Raw genomic sequence first — 24,695 nt, forward strand, 5'->3', positions numbered from 1 at the left:
ATCACCTCTGTCCACAGGCAGAAAATCAGTAAGGACACGGTTGAACTGAACAGCACCATCAGTCCCTTGGACCTAATGGACCTTTATGTCTCACGCGTCCATGTGAAGAGAGTCCACCAATAGGCTTTGTGTGAGCAACAAGGCTGTTTATTCACTTGGATGCAAGTGGGCTGAGTCCGAGAAAGGAGTCAGCAAAGGGAGATGGAGGTGGGGCAGTTCTATAGGATTTGGGTATGTAGTGGAAAATTACAGTTAAAGGTGGTTATCCCTTGTGGGCAGGGGCGGGGGTCACAAGGTGCAGGGTGGGGAGGTCATGAGACTCATTGTCCGGGGGGGAATGTCACAAGGTCAGTTGATTAGTTGGGGTGAGGCAGGAACAAATCACAAAGGTGGAATGTCATCTTTTGTGGTTCTTCAGTTGCTCCAGGCCATCTGGGTGTATATGTGCAGGTCACAGGCTTAGCTTGGGCTCAGAGGCCTGACAATTTATAAAATACTTCATTTGACAATAGCAGACCACACATTCTTCTCAAGTTCACATGGAACATTTGCCGTGACAGATCACATTCTGGGCCATAAAATACACCTTAGCACATTTTCGAAGAATAGAAATCATACCAAGTACTCTTTCAGACCACAGTAGAATTAAACTAGAAATAAATAAATAACAAAGTTAACTGGAAAATCCCAAAATATTTGGAGATTAAACAAAACACTACTAAATAACACATGAATCAAAGAAGTCTCAAGAGGCATAAAAATATTTTAAGCTAAACAAAAAATATAACTTATCAAATCTTGTGGGATGCAGGAAAAGCAGTGCTTAGAGGGAAATTTATAGTATTGACTACATAGATTAGAAAAGAAGAAAGATCCAAAATCTACAAGCTTCAACATTAGGAAACTTAAAAAAAAAATTAATAATAAACATTAGAACAGAAATTAATGAAATTGAAAACAGGAAATCAGAGAAAATTTTAAACATCAAAAGCTGGTTCTTTGAAAAAAAATCAATAAAATGAATAAACCTTTAGCCAGGCTAAACAAGGGAAAAAGAAAAGAGACACAAATTCCAAACATCAGAAATAAAAGAGGGGCATCACTACTGGTAACATGGCTAATAAAAAGATTAAAAGGAATATCATGAACAGCCCTACACCCATAAACTTGGTAACTTAGATAAAATTGACCAGTTTCTTGAAAAACACTATCTACCAAAACTCAAACGAGGAGAAATATAATCTGGGTGGGCCTACATCAATTAAAAGAAATGGAATCAATAATTAATACTCTTCCAAAACGGAAAACACAAGACTCAGATGTTTTCACTGGTGAATTCTACCAAACATTTAAGGAAAAAAAAAAATCAGTTCTCTACAATCTCTTCCAGGTAATAGAAGCAGAAGGAACATTTTCTAATTCATTCTATGAGGCCAGCATTACCCTAAAACCAAAACCAGAAAAAGATATTACCAGAAAGACGATATCACAGACCAGTATTTCTCATGAACATAGAAGCAACGATTCTCAATAAAATATTAGCAAGTCCAATTCAACAATGTATAAAAAGAATTATACACCATGACCAAGTGGGTTTATCCTAGGTGTGCAAGACTGATCCAACATTTGAAAATCGACTAATATAACCCATAATATTTACAGGCCAAAAAAGAAACTTACATGATTATATCAATAGGTGCAGAAAAAGAATTTGACAAAATTCACTACCCACTCATGTACTGCAGCAAACTAAGAACAGAGGGGAATTTCCTGAGCTTCATAAAGAGCATCTTCAAAAAGCCCTACAGCTGACATCATACTTAATGGTGAAAAACTAGATGATTTCACCCTAAGATTGGAAAAAAGGCAAGAAATCCCTTATCACTGTTCTTATTCAGCATTGTACTGGAAATCCTAGCTAATACAGTAAGAGTAGAAATGGGAATAAAAGGCATACAGATTGGGAAGGAAGGAATAAGACTATCTTTGTTCACAAGTGATATGATTGTCCATGCAGAAAATCCCAAAGAACCAACAATAACAAAAAAACTTCTGGATGTTAGAGGCGATTATAGCATGGTTGCAGGATGCAAAAATTAATCGCTATCCTATATGCCAGCAATGAACAGTTGGAATTTGAAATTGAAAACAACACTATTTACATTTAACCCCCCCACCCACCAAATTACATAGGTATAAATCTAACAAGATATGTACAAGGTCTAGGTAAGGAAAATGACAAAACTGTAACGAAATCAAAGACTTAAATTAATGGAGAGATGTTCCATGTTCATGGATGGGAAAACTCCATGTTTTTAAGATGTCAGTTCTTCGCACTTTGACCTGTCCTAATCAAATTCCCAGCAAGTTAATTTCTAGATATCAACAAACTGATTCTGCATTTATATGGAAAGGCAAAAGACCCAGAATAGCCTCGCAGTATTGAACCAAGTTGGAGAACTGACACTAGCCCACTTTAGGACTTACTGTAAAACTACGGTAATCAAGACAGTGTGGTGTTGGTGAAAGAATAGAGAAGTAGCGGCTGGGCACGGCGGCTCATGCCTGTCATCCCAGCACTTTGGGAGGCCGAGGTGGGCGGATCACGAGGTCAGGAGATTGAGACGAACCTGGCCAACACGGTGAAACCCCGTCTCTACTAAAAATACAGAAAAAATTAGCCGGGCGTGGTGGCGGGTGCCTGTAGTCCCAGCTACTCAGGAGGCTGAAGCAGGAGAATGGCGTGAACCCAGGAGGCGGAGCTTGCAGTGAGCCAAGATCACACCACTGCACTCCAGCCTAGGCAACAGAGCGAGACTCCATCTCACACACAAAAAAGAAAAGAATAGACAAATAGATCAATGAAACGTCATAGAGAGCCTGGGAGTAGATCCACCCAGTAAATCCACCCAGATAGTCAACCCATTCACCCAGATAGTCAACCCATCTACCCAGATCGTCAACCCATCTTTGACAAAGGAGCAAAGGCAATTCAGGGCAGACAGAAAAGCACTATTTCTTTTCAACAAATAGTGCTAGAAAAACTGGACATGCAAAAAAAAAAAAAAAAAAAAAAAACCAGCAACAGTGACTCTAGACAGTGATCATACACTGTTCAAGAAAATTAACTCAAAATGAGTCATAGACCTAAATGTAAAATGTATAATAATGAAACTCGTAGAAATGTAGGAGAAAGTCTAGGTGACCTTGGGTTTGGCAACAAGTTTTTGGATAACACCAAAAACACTATTCATGAAAGGAAAATTGATAAGTTGGACTTCGTGAAGATTAAAAACTTGAGCTTTGCAAAATACAGTTAAGAGGATTAAAATATGAGCCACTGACTGGGAGAATAGATTTGCAAAACACATATCTGATAAAAACCTGGTATCAAACAACACATGGAAAATAAGGGTGTTTGGATGGGTAGGGCGGGATGACCTAGGGAGGACCTGGAAAGTTAGGTTCTTTTTTAAAACTCCAGAGACTCTCTTCTGGAGCTCCCCTTGCCTTTTTTATTACAGTCAACCTGAGACGGGAACTGAAAATATGGTCGTAGTTGTCACGAACTGGGGGGAGCCACTACTCTGTTTTTACCCTCATTAAGGAACTTTATTATGAAAGGTAAAATCACTTTGTAAATGTGAATTAGAATAGAAAATGGAAATTCCTTATATACTCTCTAAGCCACTGGAAACTTGAGGCAGAGAAGTTTTAAAAGACGCACATGGATTTCCTCTGAAATATTTGTAAACACCAAATTCAGAACATGTTGGTTAGTTTAGGACCGTAGCAGGCTTTAGTTGCTACATTGAATTGTAAATAACTTATATTCATGAGCCTGGAATTAAAGAAGTTCTTGGTGTGAGAATTTGACAACTACTTCTGGCTTCCAGGAGCCAGAACCCACCTTGGAATGGGATTTTGAAATAAGCCCCGTTGAAGAGACACACAGATGGCAGAGGCCGCAGCACAGGCTGTGAGACCTTCTTCAGGTTTCAGTAGACTGTCTTCATTACGGCGTAAAAACATGTCAGATGAAATTTCAGAAACTATTTCCAAACTCAGTGAAGGTTCGTGACATCTGGGACGTTGTTGTTTTCAACACAGAAGTTGAATGAAACTGCTACAGAAGCAAAATGAGAAGTGTGGAGAGGAGATGCTGTGGTGGCTGGGCGTTCTCCCTCCTTCCTCTCCTTCCTCTCCTTTTCCTCCCTGCCCTCCTTCCCCTCCCTCCCCTCCCTCCCCTCCCTGCCCTCCTTCCCCTCCGTCCCCTCCCTGCCCTCCTTCCCCTCCCTCCCCTCCCTGCCCTCCTTCCCCTCCCTCCCCTCCCTGCCCTCCTTCCCCTCCCTCCCTGCCCTCCTTCCCCTCCCTCCCCTCCCTGCCCTCCTTCCCCTCCGTCCCCTCCCTGCCCTCCTTCCCCTCCCTCCCCTCCCTGCCCTCCTTCCCCTCCCTCCCCTCCCTGCCCTCCTTCCCCTCCCTCCCCTCCCTGCCCTCCTTCCCCTCCCTCCCCTCCCTGCCCTCCTTCCCCTCCCTCCCCTCCCTCCCCTCCCTGCCCTCCTTCCCCTCCCTCCCCTCCCTGCCCTCCTTCCCCTCCCTCCCCTCCCTCCCCTCCTTCCCCTCCCTCCCCCCCTGCCCTCCTTGCCCTCCTTCCCCTCCCTCCCCTCCCTGGCCTCCTTCCCCTCCCTCCCCTCCCTGCCCTCCTTCCCCTCCCTCCCCTCTCTGCCCTCCTTCCCCTCCCTCCCCTCCCTGTCCTCCTTCCCCTCCCTCCCCTTCCTGCCCTCCTTCCGCTCACCCCCCTCCCTGCCCTCCTTCCCCTCCCTCCCCTCCCTGCCCTCCTTCCCCTCCCTCCCCTCTCTGCCCTCCTTCCCCTCCCTCCCCTCCCTGTCCTCCTTCCCCTCCCTCCCCTTCCTGCCCTCCTTCCGCTCACCCCCCTCCCTGCCCTCCTTCCCCTCCCTCCCCTCCTTCCCTCCTTCCTCTCCCTCCCCTCCCTGCCCTCCTTCCCCTCCCTCCCCTCCTCTCATTCCCCTCCTTCCTCTCCCCCCTCCCTCCCTTCCTTCCCCTCCCTCCCTTCCTTCCCCTCCCTCCCCTCCTTCTCCTCCTTCCTCTCCTTCCCCTCCTTTTCCTCTCCTTCCCCTCCTTTTCCTCCCCTTCCCCTCCTTTTCCTCCTTCCTCCTTCCCCTCCCTTCCCTCTCTGCCCTCCTTCCCCTCCTTCCCCTCCTTTTCCTCCTTTCTTCCCTTCCTTCCCTCATTCCCCTCATTCCCCTCCTTCCCTCCTTCACCTCTCTCCCCACCATCCCCTCTCTGCCCTCATTCCCCTCCTTCCCTCCTTCACCTCCCTCCCCCGCATCCCCTCTCTGCCCTCCTTCCCCTCCTTTTCCTGTCCTTCCCCCTGAGGCCTCAAAGCCCCTGTGCCTGAGCTGTGGACAAGAAACACGCCTGCCTCAGAAGCTGCCTGGAGCTGGGTGAAGGCTTCCATTCAGCTCGCTGTCATGCTCTCACTCAGAGGAGAGATCATGCAGAAATTACTGAAGTAAAATGCTAATGTGTTGAGTTAATGATCACAGGTTTACGTTTTATAAAAGACATCCTAATAATCAAACTATTGTTGAGCTACCTTGCGTTTTATCTTGAATTCTCTGGAGTTAGGTAATTTACATACGTGTTTCAGAGCACATACTTTGTTTCAGCCGTCTTAGCTGTCAACAAACACTCTAAATTATGAATTATGAGTTTTGTATCTAAAGCTAAACATTTTGTACTGTAAAATCCAGTGCTACTTACTATGCCCTAGAGTAACACTACGAGAGTAAAATCTGATCTCAATGATGGATGTTTGTTTTTCTTTTATGCAGTACACATTTTGGAACTTTATACCCAAGAATTTATTTGAACAATTCAGAAGAGTAGCCAACTTTTATTTCCTTATCATATTTCTGGTGCAGGTAAGGCCGGTCATTGTTTTACATCTCATCACATATAAATCTAAATAAGTGACATTTTATTCTCAGGTAACTGCCACACAGCTAATGAAAGAGCAAGGACATGGTGCCCCTCACCTATGATTAATTTATTTATTTTCTTAAGGAAGGACAAAACGTGTTGGTTCTGTGAGATCCACACAAGCTAAACCACACACGACGCTACTTTAGGTTTAAGTTGGTGACAGCCTTTCCTGCCCCTTTCCTTCTAGTACCAGAGGGGAAATCAGAGCTTTGTCATCTTTTGGACAAGTTCACTGCCAAGCTATGCATCGTTACACTTACTTTACTCTTCCTAAGTGTGTGTGGATGCTCTAAAGAAAATCCAGGCCGGGCACAGTGGCTCGCCTGTAATCCCAGCACTCTGGGAGGATCACGAGGTCCAGAGACAGGGACCATCCTGGCCAGCACGGCTAAACCCTGTCTCTACTAAAAATACAAAAATTAGCTGGGTGTGGTGGCGCACACCTGTAGTCCCAGCTACCCGGGAGGCTGAGGCAGGAGAATCGCTTGAACCCAGGAGGTGGAGGTTGCAGTGAGCTGAGATCGTGCCACTACACTCCATCCTGGCGACAGAGCAAGACTGTCTCAAAAAAAAAAAAAAAAAAAAGAGAAAGAGAAAGAAAGAAAATCCAAAGACAGTACACATGAAAAGAGAGTTTAAAGGAAAGAAAAAAAAGAGTGAAAAAATATCTCGGGGTATGAGTTAGGGAGCAATGTGCCAAATGTGTTTTAAGAACAGCACTCTGATTTTTCTAAATCATACAAAATGCTACTGAAGGACTTTAACAATTTTTCCAACATTAAATTATTCAAATCATGTAATTAAAATGTGACACTGAGGCCGTGGGGTGAATTAACACAAGGCGTGCCCCGACTTCAGACTGGGTCTGCCACTCTCGGTGGTTTCCTTGAGCATGTTCCTTAATTTAAAAAAGGTGCCCTCATTTTAACAGTCAGTGAAATAGGACGATTGACTTGCTATCTCCCGTGGTGGGCAGTCAGGTGCCAGCAAAGGTCTTTAAATAAGTCAAAGCGAATGGGAGGTGCTGGCTCAGGGCAAACTAACCTGCCTGAAGTCACTCATTTGCGTTTTTGAAGATGATTCTACAATTCTCTCTTTCTGCAGTTGATTATTGATACACCCACAAGTCCAGTGACAAGCGGACTTCCACTCTTCTTTGTCATTACTGTGACGGCTATCAAACAGGTAAGCATTTTACAGACGAAAAAGAAGCAATTGTCACCTTCACCATGTGAATTGCCTTTCATTCAAAGCGAGGTGATTGGTTTGTTGTAGCTAGTTCACAGAAAATTCAACCAAGTTCTAGAAATTCATTTTTATAACTGCGTTAGATTGATACTTGAAGCGAAATAAGAGATGTTATATAATTTAGTTGCTAGTCTGGCACCATGCGAGTTTGAGAAGAAATCTGTGGTTTTCACATCCCAAATCACCCAGAGATGATCTGATCAGATGAGTCACTTAACCTTTCTGTATCCTTGACCGTCTTGACCACCACAGAACATGCTGTTTATGGACTCCAGCAAATGGGATGCTGTTTTTTTGTTTGTTTGGTTTTGGTTTTGCTTTTTTTTTCATAGCCCCAGTAAATAAGGCCAGTGACTAACATGGAGAAGAATACGTCTCAGTTTTACTCTCTATGTATCCATTTTATCACCCCCAGATTCCCTGTACACGTGTTCAGTCCCTCCCCATTTTCTCCTCCCTGTCCCTGGCAAAGACTCATGTTTCTGTCACCGTAGAGTCTCCTATTCTAAACATTTCGTACTCACGGCTCATAGGCGGTGTTTTGTGACTGGCTGTTTCACTCAGCATGATGTTTTCAAGGTTTCTCTGCATCTGAGCAGGCGTCAGCGCTTCATTCCATCTGATGAATGAGTCACGGTCCCCTGCACATACCTGGCATTTTGTGTATCACGCGTCCTCTGTGGATGGACATTTGGGGTGTTTCCACTCTTTGGCTGTTTGAATAATGCTGCTGAGAACATTTGTGTTTCGCACCCACCAGATTGGCTTTCAGATGTGAAAGGCTGGAGAGGGCATGGCGAGGGAGGCACCACGGGCCGCCGGCAGGAGCGTGGCGGAGCCACCAAGCACAGCAGTTGACAACATCTGACACAGGCAGAGATGTGGACACACAGGGTCCAGTGCAGATGATAAACATGCAGCTGTGCAGTCAGTACATGGGGCCTGTGTGTCTTCACTAGACCAGAGCCGGCCGTGCCTACCGGGATACGTGAACTAGGATATTCATGGTGGCTGTCATTGATTAGCAAAGGACTCGGGCAACCTGGTGTCCCTCCGTAAGGAAATGGACAGCTCCGCCACGGTGCGTGGCAGAACACAGCACAGTAACGAAACGAACTGTGCTGCCTGGAAAACAGAACATGAGGGAGACTCACGCTTCCCAAGGACGCGCTGCCTGTGACTCAGGCAGTTTAACTCCTACCTGGGATAAGGCCTCACTTCATGTCGGTGGCAGGCTCTTGCAAACTTCAACTTTAAGCAAAACGATGGGTTTTCTCATCAACTTCACAAGGAAATTGTGCTGAAGGAAACGATGTTACTCGGTGACCTGCCATGTGTCCTCGGGCCTAAAGTCGCAGTTTCCAGGAACCCATCGTGGAGATTATTAGGTGAGGGCGTCCCGTGCTATCTGTGATACATCTGTGTGGTAGGAGCAGAGGCTGCAGACAGGAAGGAGACCCCTGAGCCTCTCAAGGGGAGCAGAGAGAAGGGGCGCGGGGGTGCAGAACAAGGGGCTGAGGCTCTATGGCTCTGTTCTTTCCAGCCTGGCCCCGGGAGGCAGGCGTAGCACTGTTCTTCAGCGTCTTCTTCTCTGCATTTGTTAAGGATTCCATCCCTCCCGGGACTCTACTAAGCAGGAAACTCCTGAGATCTCCAGGAGTGTCCTGGAGGAGAGGAGAGGAGAGCGTGGAGTAGGGAGGGCGGCTCTGAAGACGCATCTGGGCCAGAGAGGCAGCGGCCGGGGAGCCCGAGCCCCCATGGATGCAGAGGCTGCCTCTCTACACTGTGCAGACCACAGCCCCAGACAATATGTGGTGTCCTCGGCCCGGCTGTGCCCCATCCCTGGCTGTGTCCCCTCCCATCGGCCTGGCTATGTCCCCTCCCTGGCTGTGTCCCCTCCCATCCCAGGGCAGTGGGCGGGCGTTTTGGGGATGTTAAGTGGGGGTCAGGGCAAGGCGGCAAATGAACAGAGCTGCAGGTCTGGGCCCCATCACCAGCACCCCTGTCGCTGCCCAGAGGGGTCTCTTCCTCTCCCGCGCGTCCTGCTACCCAGCTTTCACTCTGGGGATGGCCTTGCTTCCCCTACTGCTGGTCTGGACCTGTGTGTGCCAGAGCCCCCCCACCCCCTCGACCTTCCCCCACTACTGACCTCCTTGTCCCTCTTCCTTGGGAACAGCGCCTCTGTCCGCAGCTGGGACTTTCCCAAATGGCCTCCCCACACTGTGGCTCCAGCAGGGCTGTTTGTGCTGGGGTCCCCATGCTCCCGGCCCCTCCTCGCTTGCCTTGGAAAGCCCCCTGCACTCGCAGAGGCCTCCCTGATTTTCTCTTAGGTTCCCGCCTCTCTCTTCACACCATCTCCCCGCTGTCTCCGCTGGGCACTGACGGGCATCTCACTGTACCTGGCTCTGCCGCCGCCATCGCCCAGGTCCTGCCAGAGCGGCCTTTCCCTGTGGCGCCCAGCCTCCCCTGCTGTGTGCAGGGCCCCTCCGATCAGCCCGTCACATGCATGGGCCTCCACGTGTCCTTCCCATCCCAGCCAGGCTGGCCGGTGGGCAGTGCCAGCCCCTGGGGACTCCCTCACCACTGGGCATTCCTGGGCACCTCCTCTTTGGCGTCTTCCCGCAGCCCGGGTGCTGGGCTTCTCGGGGATCCTGGGTGTCTCTCACCTGCATTGAACTTGCAGTTATTTCTATTTCTTCTCCACCAATCCTGAGAGCAGCAGCTCTGGGGACAAGATCTTTCGTCTGTGGGCCCCTGGTGCCTGGCACTTGCTGAGCATGCAGTTGGTGCTAAATAAGTGTGTTTAATGAACCCAGGAATCATCTACCCACTGCCACCTTCTAGGAAGACTGTTCTTCAGTTTCCCCAGAAAGAGAGTATTTCAGCGATTTGGGAGGAATCTCTGAAAAGCAATCAGATGCCACAGTGTCACTTATTAATGGTCACAGCTGGAGAAAGCTCGCACGTTCGGATGTCCATGCGTCCCAGGCTTCTTAATTCTCCAGAAGCTGGAGGTTTTGGGTTACTTGTTTATGCTCCCTTCGGAGGAGACTCCAGTCACAGGGCCACTGATGCCGCCACGTGGCCCACAGGGAGGTCCCCAGTGAGCCTCCTGCCCCACAGGCTCTTGCAACCTACCTGCAGCGGGCCCGTGGCACAGGCTTCCTGCCGCCATCCTGTGTGGTTGTGTGTCTCAGCATACATGCAGTGGGCCCGTGGCACAGGCTTCCTGCTGCCATCCTGCGTGGTTGTGTGTTGTGTGTGGCAGAGCTGTGTTTCCAATCTCGACACTCATTAGATGCAGTGGACGTAGACGCCCATAGGCCCCTGGTGTGCAGTCTCTCACATGCTGGGGATTGTTACTGAGAACGGCATTCCCCATCCTTACCTAAGGCACCTGCACCCAGCAACGCCAAACACAAAAGCACGTTCGTCATCCCAGGAATCATCTGTGTGCAGCATCTCCTATTGTCGCTTCTTTGTTTTTTTTTTTTTTTTTTTTTTTGAGACGGAGTCTCGCTCTGTCGCCCAGGCTGGAGTGCAGTGGCGCGATCTCGGCTCACTGCAAGCTCCGCCTCCTGGGTTCATGCCATTCTCCTGCCTCAGCCTCCCGAGTAGCTGGGACTACAGGCGCCCGCCACCACGCCCGGCTAATTTTTAGTATTTTTAGTAGAGACGGGGTTTCACCGTGTTAGCCAGGGTGGTCTCGATCTCCTGACCTCGTGATCCACCCGCCTCGGCCTCCCAAAGTGCTGGGATTACAGGCGTGAGCCACCGCGCCCGGCCTGTCGCTTCTTTTAAGATGCCACCTGACTGTCCAACCAGAGGGTGTGCCTTCGTAGTTGGAATCGGAGTGCACGTGTCTGCGCCTGTGGAAGGCATCCAGGTCCGGCAGCGCGGCCGGGGTCAGGGTTAGCTCAGGCTGCTTTTCCAGCGCCCTGCCTGTGCGTGCACGGGGGTCACGATGGGATGTTTCCCGCGTGGGTTACTCAGATGCGGAAACGCACAGAGAACCTTAAGGCTGCTGCGGGTGTCACAGAGTGAGCCGGCATTTCACCGAGAGTCTGGACTGCCAGATCTCATAACAATCAGTTTTTAATGAAAGAGAAGAATGGCCAGTGGGGGCTTTTCCAAGCGGAAGGTTGACACTCAGCGGGTGGAAATGTAACTGGCTCCACGTCTTCCGGGCTTTTCAGTGTGGATGTGAAGAGCCTGGAAGGCTTGCTCATCATTTCATTCAGACACTTCTTTTTTAGGAGTTTATCCTAAGTCCATGTCATGAATAGGCACAAAAAGTACAGTTGTATAGTACTTATACACACTTCGATGAGCATCTTTCTCCAACGTCTTTGAAGTTCTACAACTGCAGCCATTCAATGCAGCTCGCGTTGCCATGGAACATGCCGATGCTCTGTCAAGGATAGTGTGTATAGTGCATCCTCATGCTGAAAAATACACCCCCACAGGCTTGGATTATGCTTAGACATAATTAAACACAAGCCTTCTGTCTCTCCCTCCCTTTCTCCTCCTTCCCTCTCTCCCCGCTTCCTCTCTCCCTTCTTTCCTTCCTTTTTTTAGGGTTATGAAGACTGGCTTCGACATAAAGCGGACAATGCCATGAACCAGTGTCCTGTTCATTTCATTCAGCACGGCAAGCTCGTTCGGAAACAAAGTCGAAAGCTGCGAGTAAGTGACACCCAACATTTATGCTGGTGAAGTCCAGTAACTGTTTAAAAAATAAGTTTTACCCAGGTGCGGTGGCTCGCGCCTCCAGTCCCAGCTACTCAGGAGGCTGAGGCAGGAGGATCGCTGAGCCTGGAAGTCGGAGGCCACTCAGGAGGCTTCACCGTGCCTGTGAATAGCCATTGCTCTCCAGCCTGGGCAACCGAGAAAGACCCTGTCTCTTAAAACATTTTTAAAATACAAATAATAAATGTTTTTAAGTTTTTATTTTCTTTGGCAAAACAGACTGAGATGTTTTTTATTGGGTGTAGGCCCAAGCTCCCTACTACTTTTTTTTTTTACCTTTAATTTTTATTTGTTTATGTTTAATAGACTTTTTAGAGCAGTTTTAGGTTCACAGCAGCATTAGGTGGATGTACCCACTGCCCCTTCCAACACACACACACACACACACACACACACACACACACACAGCCTCCCTCTGCCAGCATCCCACACCAGGATTGGTGGAATATAAAATCATTATCACTGCCCCCATCCCCACACACAGCCTCCCTCTGCCGGCATCCCATGCCAGGATTGGTGGAATTTAAAATTATTATCACCACCCCCATCCCCACACACAGCCTCCCCATCACCAGCATCCCATGCCAGGATTGGTGGAATTTAAAATTATTATCACCACCCCCATCCCCACACACAGCCTCCCCATCACCAGCATCCCATGCCAGGATTGGTGGAATTTCATCCCACACCAGGATTGGTGGAATTTAAAATTATGGGAACACACGAACCAATCAAGACAGAGAAAGATTGGAAACACTGTTTCTAAAATTTGTTTTAGAATAAAGTATAATAAAATCATATCAATATAAACTCAACTAGGTGGAAATTTATGAAAATTGGAACAGAAAACTTCATTGAAGATTGCATTTTTAAAAAAAATGTATTTATTTATTTTTTAAGAGACAGAGTCTTGCTCTGTCACCCAGGCCGGAGTGCAATGGCACAACCTCAGCTCACTGCAACCTCCGCCCCCGGGTTCAAGCGATTCTCCTGTCGCAGCCTCCCCACTAGCTGGGATTACAGGTGCCTGCCACCACACCCAGCTAATTTTTGCATTTTTAGTAGAGATGGGGTCTTAACAAAATGTTGGCCAGGCTGGTCTCGATCTCCTGACCTTGTGATCCGCCTGCCTTGGCCTCCCAAAGTGCTGGAATTACAGGCATAAGCCACCGCATCCGGCCAAAAAAATTGTTTTTTATTGATATATAATAGTTGTATGTAGTTGGGGGTCCATGTGATATTTTGATGCCTGCACACCAATGTGTGATGATGAAGTCGGGGTAACTGCGATGTCCGTCACCTCAAACATTGATTCTTTGTGTTGGGAATATTACAGTTCTTCTTGAAGGCTGCATTTTAAATCTGTTTCAAATGAATTATCTGTGTAACCAATATCTCAATATGCTTTAAAATATGTGATTAAATTATTTAAATGAGATAGTTTCAAGCTTATACTAGTCATTTGGAAGCACCTTTATAGGTAGAAACCACGAGTGTGGTTTTTCACGTTTGTGTCAAGGTAGCAGTCAGCAGCCTGCTCCAGTCCCCCATCTGATGTGGATCTAGGTGCCAGGCCCACACCAGCCCCTTCCTGCCCCCACTGGTCCTCGTGCACCCTGCCTGGCTCTTTCCAGCTCCCACGCCTCCCTCCCTCGTGCAGCCCCGCTGCCTCCCTGGCTGTTTTCCCAGCTGAGCCGTAGGAGGTTTGGTGAGGGAGGCAGGGAGCACCCCACTGGGTCCTGTGCATGTGGAGAGCCAGGCGCGTTCCAGAAGCCTGGAGGGAGGGCCTCCAAGCAGCCCAGCCAGCCTGGGCTCAGTGAACCTCTCCGGACAAGGCCGCAGCCCCTCCCTGTCCAGTGGGACCCCAGGAGGCACTCAGAGGCCCTTCAGAGGAGCCAGCATCAACCACTATCCCCCCACCGCTCACCTTGCTCTCACTGTTCTGTGTATCACACACGTCACCAAATGTACTTTGAAGCATTTAAACATTTTCACGTATAAACGTGCTATCCAGGTGTTTAAACGCTTCTGAGACAGCTTTTCCCTTCAGTGAGTTCAGATGAGTGATGTTTCCCTAGAGGTCGGGGGTTCAGAGAGCAGATGGCCCTGGCCTGGGGAACAGCCGCGAGCTCCATGCCTGTGTCAGCAGGCATCCGGTCCCAGGCCTTCAACGCCATTTCCTTTAACGATTATATTTCCCTTGCAAAGCCTTCATACTTGTAGCTAAACATCTTTCTTAAAAAATAGACCTAAACAGTGTCTGCCCACAGAAAATTGAATTTTTAATGTATTGGTCTCCTGTGGGAAATGCCAGCTCTGTATCCTGTGTGTTGTAACCGAGAGGATGCTAAACAGGCTACTCAGGACGAGAAAGAAAACGTCAGGCTTTTCCTACAACGGCAGACATCCAGCTTCCATCGGTCGTAATGGCTCAGGCCTTTGAGAGTGCTAGAGCGTCCTAGAAAAGCAATCCTTTAATTAGTTTTTCTTTTTTAATTAAACTTTTTATTTCGAGGTAATTACAGGATCACATGTGGTAGTAAGAAATAAAACACAGGCATCCTGTGTTCCATTTGCCCGGATGTGCTGCCCAGCTCTAAGATTTTGTCATCTCAAGGATATGATATAAAGAGAATCCTGCAGCCTGTGACCTTTTGGGGTTGGCTGTTTTCAGGCAGTCTAATTCCCTCGGGATTCACGAAGTCTGTGCACCAGCCATTCCTTCCCTTGTATTGCTAAGGAGCGTTCCATGATGGGGGCATACTGCAGGTTCACCATTCACAAGTTGAAGGGCTTTTGGATTTTTCTAGTTTGGGGCTGTTATCAAGAAAGCTGCTATGAATATTTGTGTGCAAGTTTTCTTGTGAATTTAGTTTTCATTTCTTTTGCATAAAAGCTCAAGAGTTGGATTTCTGGGTCATCTAGCGTATCCACGTTTGGTTTTGAAAGGAACTGCCAAACGGTTTTCCAGCATGGCCATCCCATTTCATTCCCACACACGGCGTTGCCAGCATCTTCACCAGCACTGGGTGTTACTGCTGTTCCTGATGTCTCGGTGCAGCTTAAATGTGTCCCTGATGGCTCTGTGGGACATCTTTTCACGCTCGTTTGACATCTGTGTATCCTTGTCAGTAAAAATAACTCTTCATGTCTTTTATCCATTTTTCTAGCTGGATTCTTTGAGCTTCTTTTTACTGTTAAATGTTGAGAGGTCATATAATCTAGATAGTAATACTTTGTCAGATATATGATTTTTAATACTCAGCAGGATATTTCACAAAGCAAATGTTTTTAATTTTGTTCAAGTCCAATTTCTTGATTTTTCTTTTTTTTTTAAATTATTATTTCTTTTGAGACAGAGTCTTGCTCTTGTTGCCCAGGCTGGAATGCAGCGGTGCAATCTCGGCTCACTGCCACCTCCACCTCCCAGGTTCAAGCTATTCTCCTGCCTCAGCCTCCCAAGTAGCTGGGATTACAGGCATGCATCACCATGCCTGTCTAATTTTTTAGTGTTAGTAGAGATGGGGTTTCACCATTTTGCCCAGGCTAGTTTTGAACTGCTGGCCTCAAGTGATCTGCCTGCCTCGGCCTCCCAAAGTGCTGGGATTACAGGGGTGAGCCACCACGCCTGGCTGATTTTTTTTTTTTCTTTTGAGGACTGTACGTTCAGTGTCCTGAATGAAGCATTCTTTGCCTGCTCCTAGACCCAAAGACTTTCTCCCATGTTTCTTTCTAAAAGTGTTATAGTTTCATGTTTTACATTTAAGTTCATGATCCATTTTGAGATGATTTTTGTATAAGGTGTGAGGTTTCAGTCAGGTTTGTTTCTGTCCTTATTATTTTGCCCGTGGCTGTCCTGTCGCCCCTGCACCAGGGGATGGCTGGCTGTCCCTCTTCCACGGAGTGGTGCTTGCACCCTGTCCCAGTCAGTTAAACACATTTGCGTGGGTCTGTTTCTGGTTCCCTAGTCTGTCCCATTGGTCTCCATGCCCATGTCCACCAATCCCACACTGTTGGTCTCTGTAGCTATCTCAGAAGCCTGGACATTGGGGATACGTATTCCTTCCCCCTCAATCTTCTTTTTCAAGGTTGTTTTAGCTATTCTAGAGCCTGTGCCTTCCCATATAAATTTTAGAATTAGCTCATTTATATCTATAAAAATCCTTGCTGGGATTTTGATAGGGATTTTACTAAACCCAAAGGTCCATTTGGGAAGAGTAACCCTCTGATTTTAAAGTCTCACAAATTCGCAGTGTGCTGTGACCATCGTGTAGTGGGACAGAGACCTCTGTTTGCAGTGTAGACAGAAGCAGGTGACGCCCTGATCCTGGCATGCCTCCCGAGTGGCAGTGAGACTGGCCGGAGCCCCGCAGTGACTCCCTCAAGGGTTCTGATGATCGTTTCCCCTTCAGACACGCAGCCCAGATCTGCGATGGCTTCCTCGCCCTTCAGACACGCAGCCCAGATCTGCGATGGCTTCCTCACCCTTCAGACACACAGTCCAGATCTGCGATACCTTCCTCACCCTTCAGACACACAGTCCAGACCTGCGATGCCTTCCTCACCCTTCAGACACACAGTCCAGACCTGCGATGCCTTCCTCACCCTTCAGACACACAGTCCAGACCTGCGATGCCTTCCTCACCCTTCAGACACACAGTCCAGACCTGTGATGCCTTCCTCACCCTTCAGACACGCAGCCCAGATCTGCGATGGCTTCCTCGCCCTTCAGACACACAGTCCAGATCTGGGATGGCTTCCTCACCCTTCAGACACACAGTCCAGGCCACTGAGATGCCTTCCTCACCCTTCAGACACACAGTCCAGATCTGCAATGGCTTCCTCACCCTTCAGACACGCAGCCCAGATCTGCGATGGCTTCCTCGCCCTTCAGACACGCAGCCCAGATCTGCGATGGCTTCCTCGCCCTTCAGACACGCAGCCCAGATCTGCGATGGCTTCCTCGCCCTTCAGACACGCAGCCCAGATCTGCGATGGCTTCCTCGCCCTTCAGACACGCAGCCCAGATCTGCGATGGCTTCCTCGCCCTTCAGACACGCAGCCCAGATCTGCGATGGCTTCCTCGCCCTTCAGACACGCAGCCCAGATCTGCGATACCTTCCACACCCTTCAGACACACAGTCCAGACCTGTGATACCTTCCTCACCCTTCAGACACACAGTCCAGACCTGTGATGCCTTCCTCACCCTTCAGACACACAGCCACAGCCCAGGCCACTGAGATGCCTTCCTCACTGATGAAATAAAATGGATACAGACACAAACTAGACCATGACCTTTAATTAAAAACCCACATGATCAACTTTGTGTGATTGATTTTTACTTTAGTTTTTGAAACGTTGTTGCCACTTTTGCTTTATCTGTCCTCATGCTTTGATGATCTGGGCAGCGCCTTGGTTCTGTTGATCAGGAAGCTCTCAGAACTCGATTACCTGGTTCATAAAACGCCTAGATTTAGATCAAAGCTTCTCACAGGAGTACTTCCCACTTGGCCACGCTCACAGAACACTCCAACTCGTCGCCTTGGTCTGAATCAAAGATAACCTTGTTACAGGTGTTTGTCTATGTTTTTGCTGCGGAAGTTAGAACATTGAAACCTGACCTGGTCTTTCCTTGGTCCCAGCAGAATGTCTGGCAAGAGTCTTTTCCTGAAACCGTGTCCACATCCCCGTGTCTTCCTGTGAATAGATGAGCAGCTTGAGGGAAGCGGTCCCACAGGACGGGCGAACTTTCACGGAGGGGCTTTCCATTGACCGTCCTTTCTGCTTTGTCCTGTAGGTTGGGGACATTGTCATGGTCAAGGAGGACGAGACCTTTCCCTGCGACTTGATCTTCCTTTCCAGCAACCGGGGAGATGGGACGTGCCATGTCACCACCGCCAGCTTGGATGGAGAATCCAGCCATAAAGTAAGGGGCCTTTTCGTTAGACTCCAGGGCAGGATATTCCTGTCCTGCTTCGGACTGTGCCCATGTGGCCACAGAAACTAACATCCTGTTTGAAAAGTCACCGTTTTCAGTGTGTCCAGTGAAAACCCAGGGAGTTACACCAGCCAAGTTTTTCCTCACTTTTCCTTCCTCCTATTTTCCACTTTCTTCTTTTTCCTTTTTAAAAATAAATTGTATTGTGTATATTTGAGGCATATATTATGATGTTATAAGATACATATTTTTTATAGTGAAATTGTTATTAGAGTGCAACAAATTACCACACCCACATCTCACTGATTTCCCATTCTCTCCCCTGGCACCCATGCAGGAGCAGCCATAACCTACTCGATGCGGCAAAACCCTGAGCCCAGCACGCTCTTGTCCCCTCAGTGCAGCAAAAACGCTGAGCCCAACACGCTCTTGTCCTCTCAGCGCAGCAGAAACCCTGAGCCCAACACGCTCTTGTCCCCTCAGTGCAGTAAAAGCCCTGAGCCCAACACACTCTTGTCCCCTCAGTGCAGTAAAAGCCGAGCCCAACATACTCTTGTCCCCTCAGTGCAGTAAAAACGCTGAGCCCAACACGCTCTTGTCCCCTCAGTGCAGCAAAAACGCTGAGCCCAACACGCTCTTGTCCCCTCAGTGCAGTAAAAGCCCTGAGCCCAGCACGCTCTTGTCCTCTCAGCGCAGCAGAAACCCTGAGCCCAACACGCTCTTGTCCTCTCAGCGCAGCAGAAGCTCTGAGCCCAACACGCTCTTGTCCTATCAGCGCAGCAGAAGCCCTGAGCCCAACACGCTCTTGTCCGCTCTAGTCCTCGTGTTGTACGTTGGGTTTTTGGACAGTTCATCCTAAATAATACTATCTTGTGTTTTTTGACCTGCACCTCCCCATTTCCTTTTCACTTTTTCTTTCCAGTCTCAATGTCTGTAACAACCAATTACCTCAGGTTAACAAAAATAACTTCAGTGTTAACCTGTGTCAATTAGCTAATGTACCAAATTCAGGATTTAATGAATAGATTGTTGTAATTTTAAGAATTTTCATTTTATTAGTTAAAATTAGTGTGAAAACTGGCCTAGAATTAGTGAAAAGTCACACACGATTCTAGATTTTGCCTGTTACTTCAATGAGTGTCTTTTTGTGAATGTATCTTAGTCAGGATTTTCTGAAATTACTACATAAGTAATTTCCTGCACTCAGTATAAAATTCTGCACAGGCAGTTGATGCTACAAGAATTTTAATTGTCAATCATACAAGAAAAGATATAGCACCATTAATTTTAAGATTCTTCTTATTTAAAAAATCTGGAAGTTTCTAAGGAGTTTATGAAAGTGAGCATAGCTCAGTGGATTCAACTAAGTCATCAGCTCACAAAAGTGCAACTCTAAAATGGTATTTAGGTAATACGTATGGATATAGGCCATTTCTACTATGAGATAGAGACATTTTCTTTACAAAATCACTGAAGGATATGCTAGTCTTTCATAGATAATTCATGATATGTATCATGAATTGATAAATGAAAAACCTGTGGATCTTTTTCAGTTAAATTAGCTTTCACATTTTCTGTGTAGCATATCCCAGGAGAATGAACACGCTAACCTAAAAGATTGTCAGCAGCTTCTAGGGGGTCGGAATCCCTGGATGATTCAGGTATTCGCTGTAAGCGGGTGTTGGTCCCTCTGGAACCTGGGAGGAGGTTAAGGTTCCATCCACCCAGAGACCTTGTGAGCCCTTCACACTGTCTGCAGCCAGTCGCTGCCTTTACACCCCTTCCCTGCAGACTGTGGCTGGTCAGGCTCAGACGAGTCCCAGCCATGCTAGTGAACAGATGCTGTGGGTCTCCAGATACACCATGTTTGTCCAGATGAAATGTTGTAGCAGTTGTGGAAGATGTTAAAACAGCTATTGCACTTTGACCTTTTGTGGCTTTGCAGTTTGCATTATAGTTTTGTGTTGTCTAATGTCCTTTTTGTGCATTTTGTTTAGCTTGAGGGACTGGAATTATTTGAGCCCTTTCCTTAAAAGCAGAGTAGGGGCGTGGGAAGGGTCCACCGGACCTCTGTTGGGATCCCATGGGGCTCACGTGACTGCACAGGCCTGTTGACTTCTCTGGACTCTTCACATTTGTGAAATGGGGACAACCCTATCTCTCAGGGGCTCTTGTGAGGATAAGATTAGAAAATTCCCACTGAATTTAGAAAATAAGCGCCCCCTGATTTGTGTGCTTGGTGACGGGGCAGTGACCGTTGGTGTGCTTGGTGACGGAACAGTGACCGTTTGTGCGCTTGGTGACACGGCGGTGACCGTGTGTGAGCTTGGTGACACGGCGGTGACCGTGTGTGCGCTTGGTGACACAGCGGTGACTGTGTGTGCGCTTGGTGACACGGCGGTGACCGTGTGTGTGCTTGGTGACGGAACAGTGACCGTTTGTGCGCTTGGTGACACGGCAGTGACCGTGTGTGCGCTTGGTGACACGGTGGTGACCGTGTGTGCGCTTGGTGACGGGGCGGTGACCGTTGGTGCGCTTGGTGACGGAACGGTGATCATTTGTGTGCTTGGTGACGGAGCGGTGACCGTGTCCCCCTGATTTGTGCACTTGGTGATGATGCAGTGATTGTTCTGACTCCTGTGTTTTATTTGTCCCACACTCCTCCACCAGAAAGAAACACGGGAAGGGATTCAGAGATGCTGCTGCCTCTTCGCAGATCCCTGGGCACAAGTTTCCCCTCTCTCCTCCCAAGGCAGGGCCGGTGCAGCCCTCGTGCCCACCTCAGGTGGGCCTTCAGCCGACCTGCTGGTGCTCACAGATGCTACTGAGGTCACCAGGCCTTAAATGCGTTCTGAGAGCAGCAGCATCGGCATCACTGGGCACCATATTAGAAGTGCGGTTCTCAGGCCCTCCCTAGACCCACTGCATCAGAAACTCCAGGGCTGAGCCCAGGAATCAGGTGCTTCAGAAGCTCTGCGTAAAACTGACATTCAGGCAGGCTTGAGGAGCCCCCCGGCCCAGGCCACGTGAACAGTTAAGTAGAAGGCCTGTGCCACCCAACAGCAACGGGCACAGGCAGGTTGTTGCCGAGAAGTGAAAATGAAGTGAAGTGATCCTGTGACCGCTCCCCGTAAACAACAGGGCGTTCTGTAAAAGGAAAGGGATACTTCAGGTCCTGGATTTGTTTCCTAATTAATAGCTACTACTATGACAGATAAATCAGTGTCCACCCTTGAAGAATTCGAGCATTGCTATCTGTCCTGTTAGTTTTAAGTGGAGGACACTGGGTAAGAATGGAAGGATGAGAATTTTCTGGCACCTGATAGATGCAGGAATAACAGTAGTACCTTATCTTTCTGTAACTATTAAACATTTACAAACTCATGGGGTCAGCCAGGCTTTGTAATCACTTGGTTGGAGGCACCAGCGTCTGGGTTTGTGTTGACTGTTTTGGCGGTGAGCTCACATGTCTTGCGCATTTGTAGACGCATTACGCGGTCCAGGACACCAAAGGCTTCCACACGGAGGAGGATATCGGCGGACTTCACGCCACCATCGAGTGTGAGCAGCCCCAGCCCGACCTCTACAAGTAAGCGGGAGCTTTGGGTTCTTTAGAAACGGTTTTTTATGCCCTCAACGTTGCTCTTGCTTTTTCACCCCAAGTAGTCCAGCCATGTGGTGGTTTGGAAAGAGAATGTAAATCACTGCTTAAAGATTAAGACTGAGTCAAAAATACATTACTTATTTATTCTCATAGACTTATACCACTCAGATTTGTAGCTTTTTATACAAATATTTGAAGTGGCTTCATGGAACTATATTTGCGGGGAAAAAAAAGAATAAGTTTTCTTTATTTTACGGAAGACGTTTGTAAACTGTGGGTTAAGGAAAATCACCGAAGCCATGGGCTGATCAGAACAGAAAGTACGACAAGGGAAGGGGCTGGAGCGGGGCTGGTTTAGCCGCACACGGAGCGGGCCAGGTGAAGACGTGTGGCTCACAGTGGCCTCCTCTGTGGAGACAGGAAGGCAGGCGGGCCAGGCGCGCGCTTCTGGGGGGCTGCTGGGCGCGTCCAGTCAGTAACGTGGCTTTTCTGTCGCCAGGTTTGTGGGTCGCATCAACGTTTACAGTGACCTGAATGACCCCGTGGTGAGGTGAGTGCCTCTGCGGATGCCTTGGCCACGGTCATCTCCCTTGTTGCGTTAGAAATGCATTCTTTGACGGACGAGGGTTTCCACGGCGGCTGCTCTGGTAGATTTGGAAGGTGGAGTTCCACTTTCCCACAGGGCCGGGCTCCACTCTCGTCTCTGGTTTGTCTCAGGCACACATCTGTGAATGTTGACAAGTTAGTGATGCTCGTGAAACAAGTTTTCGCGCAAGACTCTGCCGAGAGGGTCGTCTCACAGGCCGGGAGGCGTCAGGGTCCCGTGGAGCAGTTTCAAAGTGAAGGGCAGAGTACAGCTTCCCTGGGAGAAATGCCCTTTCATGATTCGGGTACTGATTTGTCTTCAGATATGAAGTTGAAAGACTTCTAATTTGGAGGCCGTTTTTGGGAATCTGTTCCTCCACTCACCATCATTCTGGGGTGCATTACTGGCTCAAGGCCTATCTGAGGCTCACACCTACCTGAGAAGGTGGAATCGGTAGCCGGGGCAAGGCCGGGGCAGCTCACGGTTGGCTGCTGTGCCTTCCCGTTCACCAGCATGGACTCAGCGGCAGTCACATCGCATACCCATGAGGAAACAGCGACCCTCATACACCTCATCTATGGCCCCGAGGCAGCCTCAGCTGAGAGCCAGCCTGTGCTGAGCCCAGCTCTGAGCAGCGCCCACCTCCCAGGCCTAGGGATATTTTCCCTGACGTTATTTCAAGATCTAGCATTTGTTGCTGAGGAGATATTTGAATGTCACAGTTTAGGGAATTGGCTTTCACTGGGTTTTAAAGTTGCATCTTCTTCATAAACTCCACTTGTTAGGGAAATGAGTTTTCTTCCATTGTAAGCACTCTCCAAGTTGTTGATGTCTGGGTAGGTACGGCATTGTGTGTTAAACAACACATCTCCCAGACACAGAAACACACTCACTGGGAAACTACTGCAAAGTGAATAGTTCCTGAAATGCTTAGCTCCTTGTAAGTCTCCAGGAGCTACTGTTTTAAGAAAACCATTTGTGCACTTCTTAGCATGTGTTTGTTATCATTACCCATCAGCAGGCTAGGAGGTGCTTTTGAGAACTGATAGTGGCCTTGCCTTGGTTTGCCTACGTATATACTGTTCTAAAGGTAAATTCCTCCTTACTTTGGAGAAATCTCTTGTATTTCTGTGTGCCGTGAGAATTAATTTGTGTTTGAACAGACTTAGGCTTATTCATATTACCTATGGGATGAATCCAAAATAGTAAACATTGCAGGCTTTTCATCTTTATAGTTAGACCAAGTTTATTGCTGAACAACTTGGGATGATAATTGCTAATGTATTTTGCATTTTGATACTAACTCTGGTTTCACTTTTATTTTATATATTTTATTTTATTTTATTTTATTGGAGACAGAGTCTTGCTCTGTCACCAGTCTGGAGTGCAGTGGCACTGTCTCAGCTCACTGCAGCCTCCACCTCCTGGGTTCAAGCAATTCTCCTGCCTCAGCTTCCTGAGTAGCTAGGATTACAGGCGTGTGCCACCATGCCCAGCTAATTTTTGTATTTGTAGTAGAGATGGGGTTTTGCCATGTCGGTCAAGCTAGTCTCAAAACGCCCTCAGGTGATTCACCCACCTCGGCCTCCTAGAGTATTGGGATTATAGGCATGAGCCACCGCGCCTGGCCTAGTTTCACTTTTAAATATTTATGGTATTCCATAGACTTTCAATATTTAGATTATTGAAGATGTTTGTAAATTTGTGATGTGGACAGTTAAGAATTACGCACCCAAATTCTCAATCCATTCAGAGTGACGTTTCTTCTTCCTTCTGTCCTAACTAGAAGCAAAGTACTTTTCCAAGTAAATTATTTTTAGACTTCCCTGAGTCACTTTTTAAAAACGCTGTTTGTTTTCGTAAACACATGGCAGGAATTATTATAAGTGTGTTGCAAACAGAAGCTGACAGTCCTTATAACACAGCCAGACAACCCATATGCAGCCTGGGAGCTCCATCTTTAGTGATTGCCGGGGAGGACGCGCGTGGAGCCCTCAGCCGCAGCCTGGGGTAGACAGCCCCACTCTGCCTGTCTTCAGCTGGATGCAGTTCTGACGTCTATCAACCAAATATACTGTATGCATTTTACATTCATAATATTCAGTAGGTTCTTAATTTTCCATGATAGAAGGACAGTAAATACAATGATAAATGAAAAGCAAACTTCAGCAAACACTTTTGACCCTTTACCCTCTGAAGCAATCCTCTGGATGTTATCAATAGCAAAATTTATACATTTGAATCTTGCTGCTTATTTCTCCCTTACTACTTAGGAAATGAGAAGAGATTATTTTTCCATCAGCAGGGAACCCTGTTATATCAAGAATATAAGTCCCTGATGGCAGAGACCCTGCCTGCTGCTCATGTGGCTTCAGTGCACAGAGCAGGGCTTGTTCCTCCATGTGTGAGATTTTTAAGTTCTTTGGCTGTTGCTTGTTTTCCCCCAAAGCAGCCATGCATGGATTGTCCCAGATTTACAGGTACCCCCCATTCAGAGGAGCTTTGCAGTGTGGCTACCAGTGTTTCTAATGGCCAGTTAGAGTATCAGCCTTTGTCTCCAGGA

General features: G+C 47.8%; 1 protein-coding gene across 8 annotated transcripts in view; it reads left to right on the forward strand.

Annotated features, from left to right (window-relative positions):
* ATP11A (ATPase phospholipid transporting 11A) overlaps positions 1 to 24,695 on the forward strand; it is a 196,372-nt gene that overhangs the window by 108,236 nt on the left and 63,441 nt on the right. For all 8 annotated transcript variants that reach the window (XM_019039791.4, XM_019039792.4, XM_019039793.4 and 5 more), the window contains exons 3-8: positions 5,856 to 5,945; positions 7,111 to 7,191; positions 11,833 to 11,940; positions 17,802 to 17,930; positions 21,428 to 21,531; positions 22,046 to 22,096. In XM_019039791.4, coding sequence (XP_018895336.3) covers positions 5,856 to 5,945; positions 7,111 to 7,191; positions 11,833 to 11,940; positions 17,802 to 17,930; positions 21,428 to 21,531; positions 22,046 to 22,096 — 563 coding nt within the window. The remainder of the gene's footprint in view (positions 1 to 5,855; positions 5,946 to 7,110; positions 7,192 to 11,832; positions 11,941 to 17,801; positions 17,931 to 21,427; positions 21,532 to 22,045; positions 22,097 to 24,695) is intronic.

Source organism: Gorilla gorilla, chromosome 14 (assembly GCF_029281585.2).
Source record: "Gorilla gorilla gorilla isolate KB3781 chromosome 14, NHGRI_mGorGor1-v2.1_pri, whole genome shotgun sequence".
Lineage (NCBI taxonomy): Eukaryota > Metazoa > Chordata > Mammalia > Primates > Hominidae > Gorilla > Gorilla gorilla.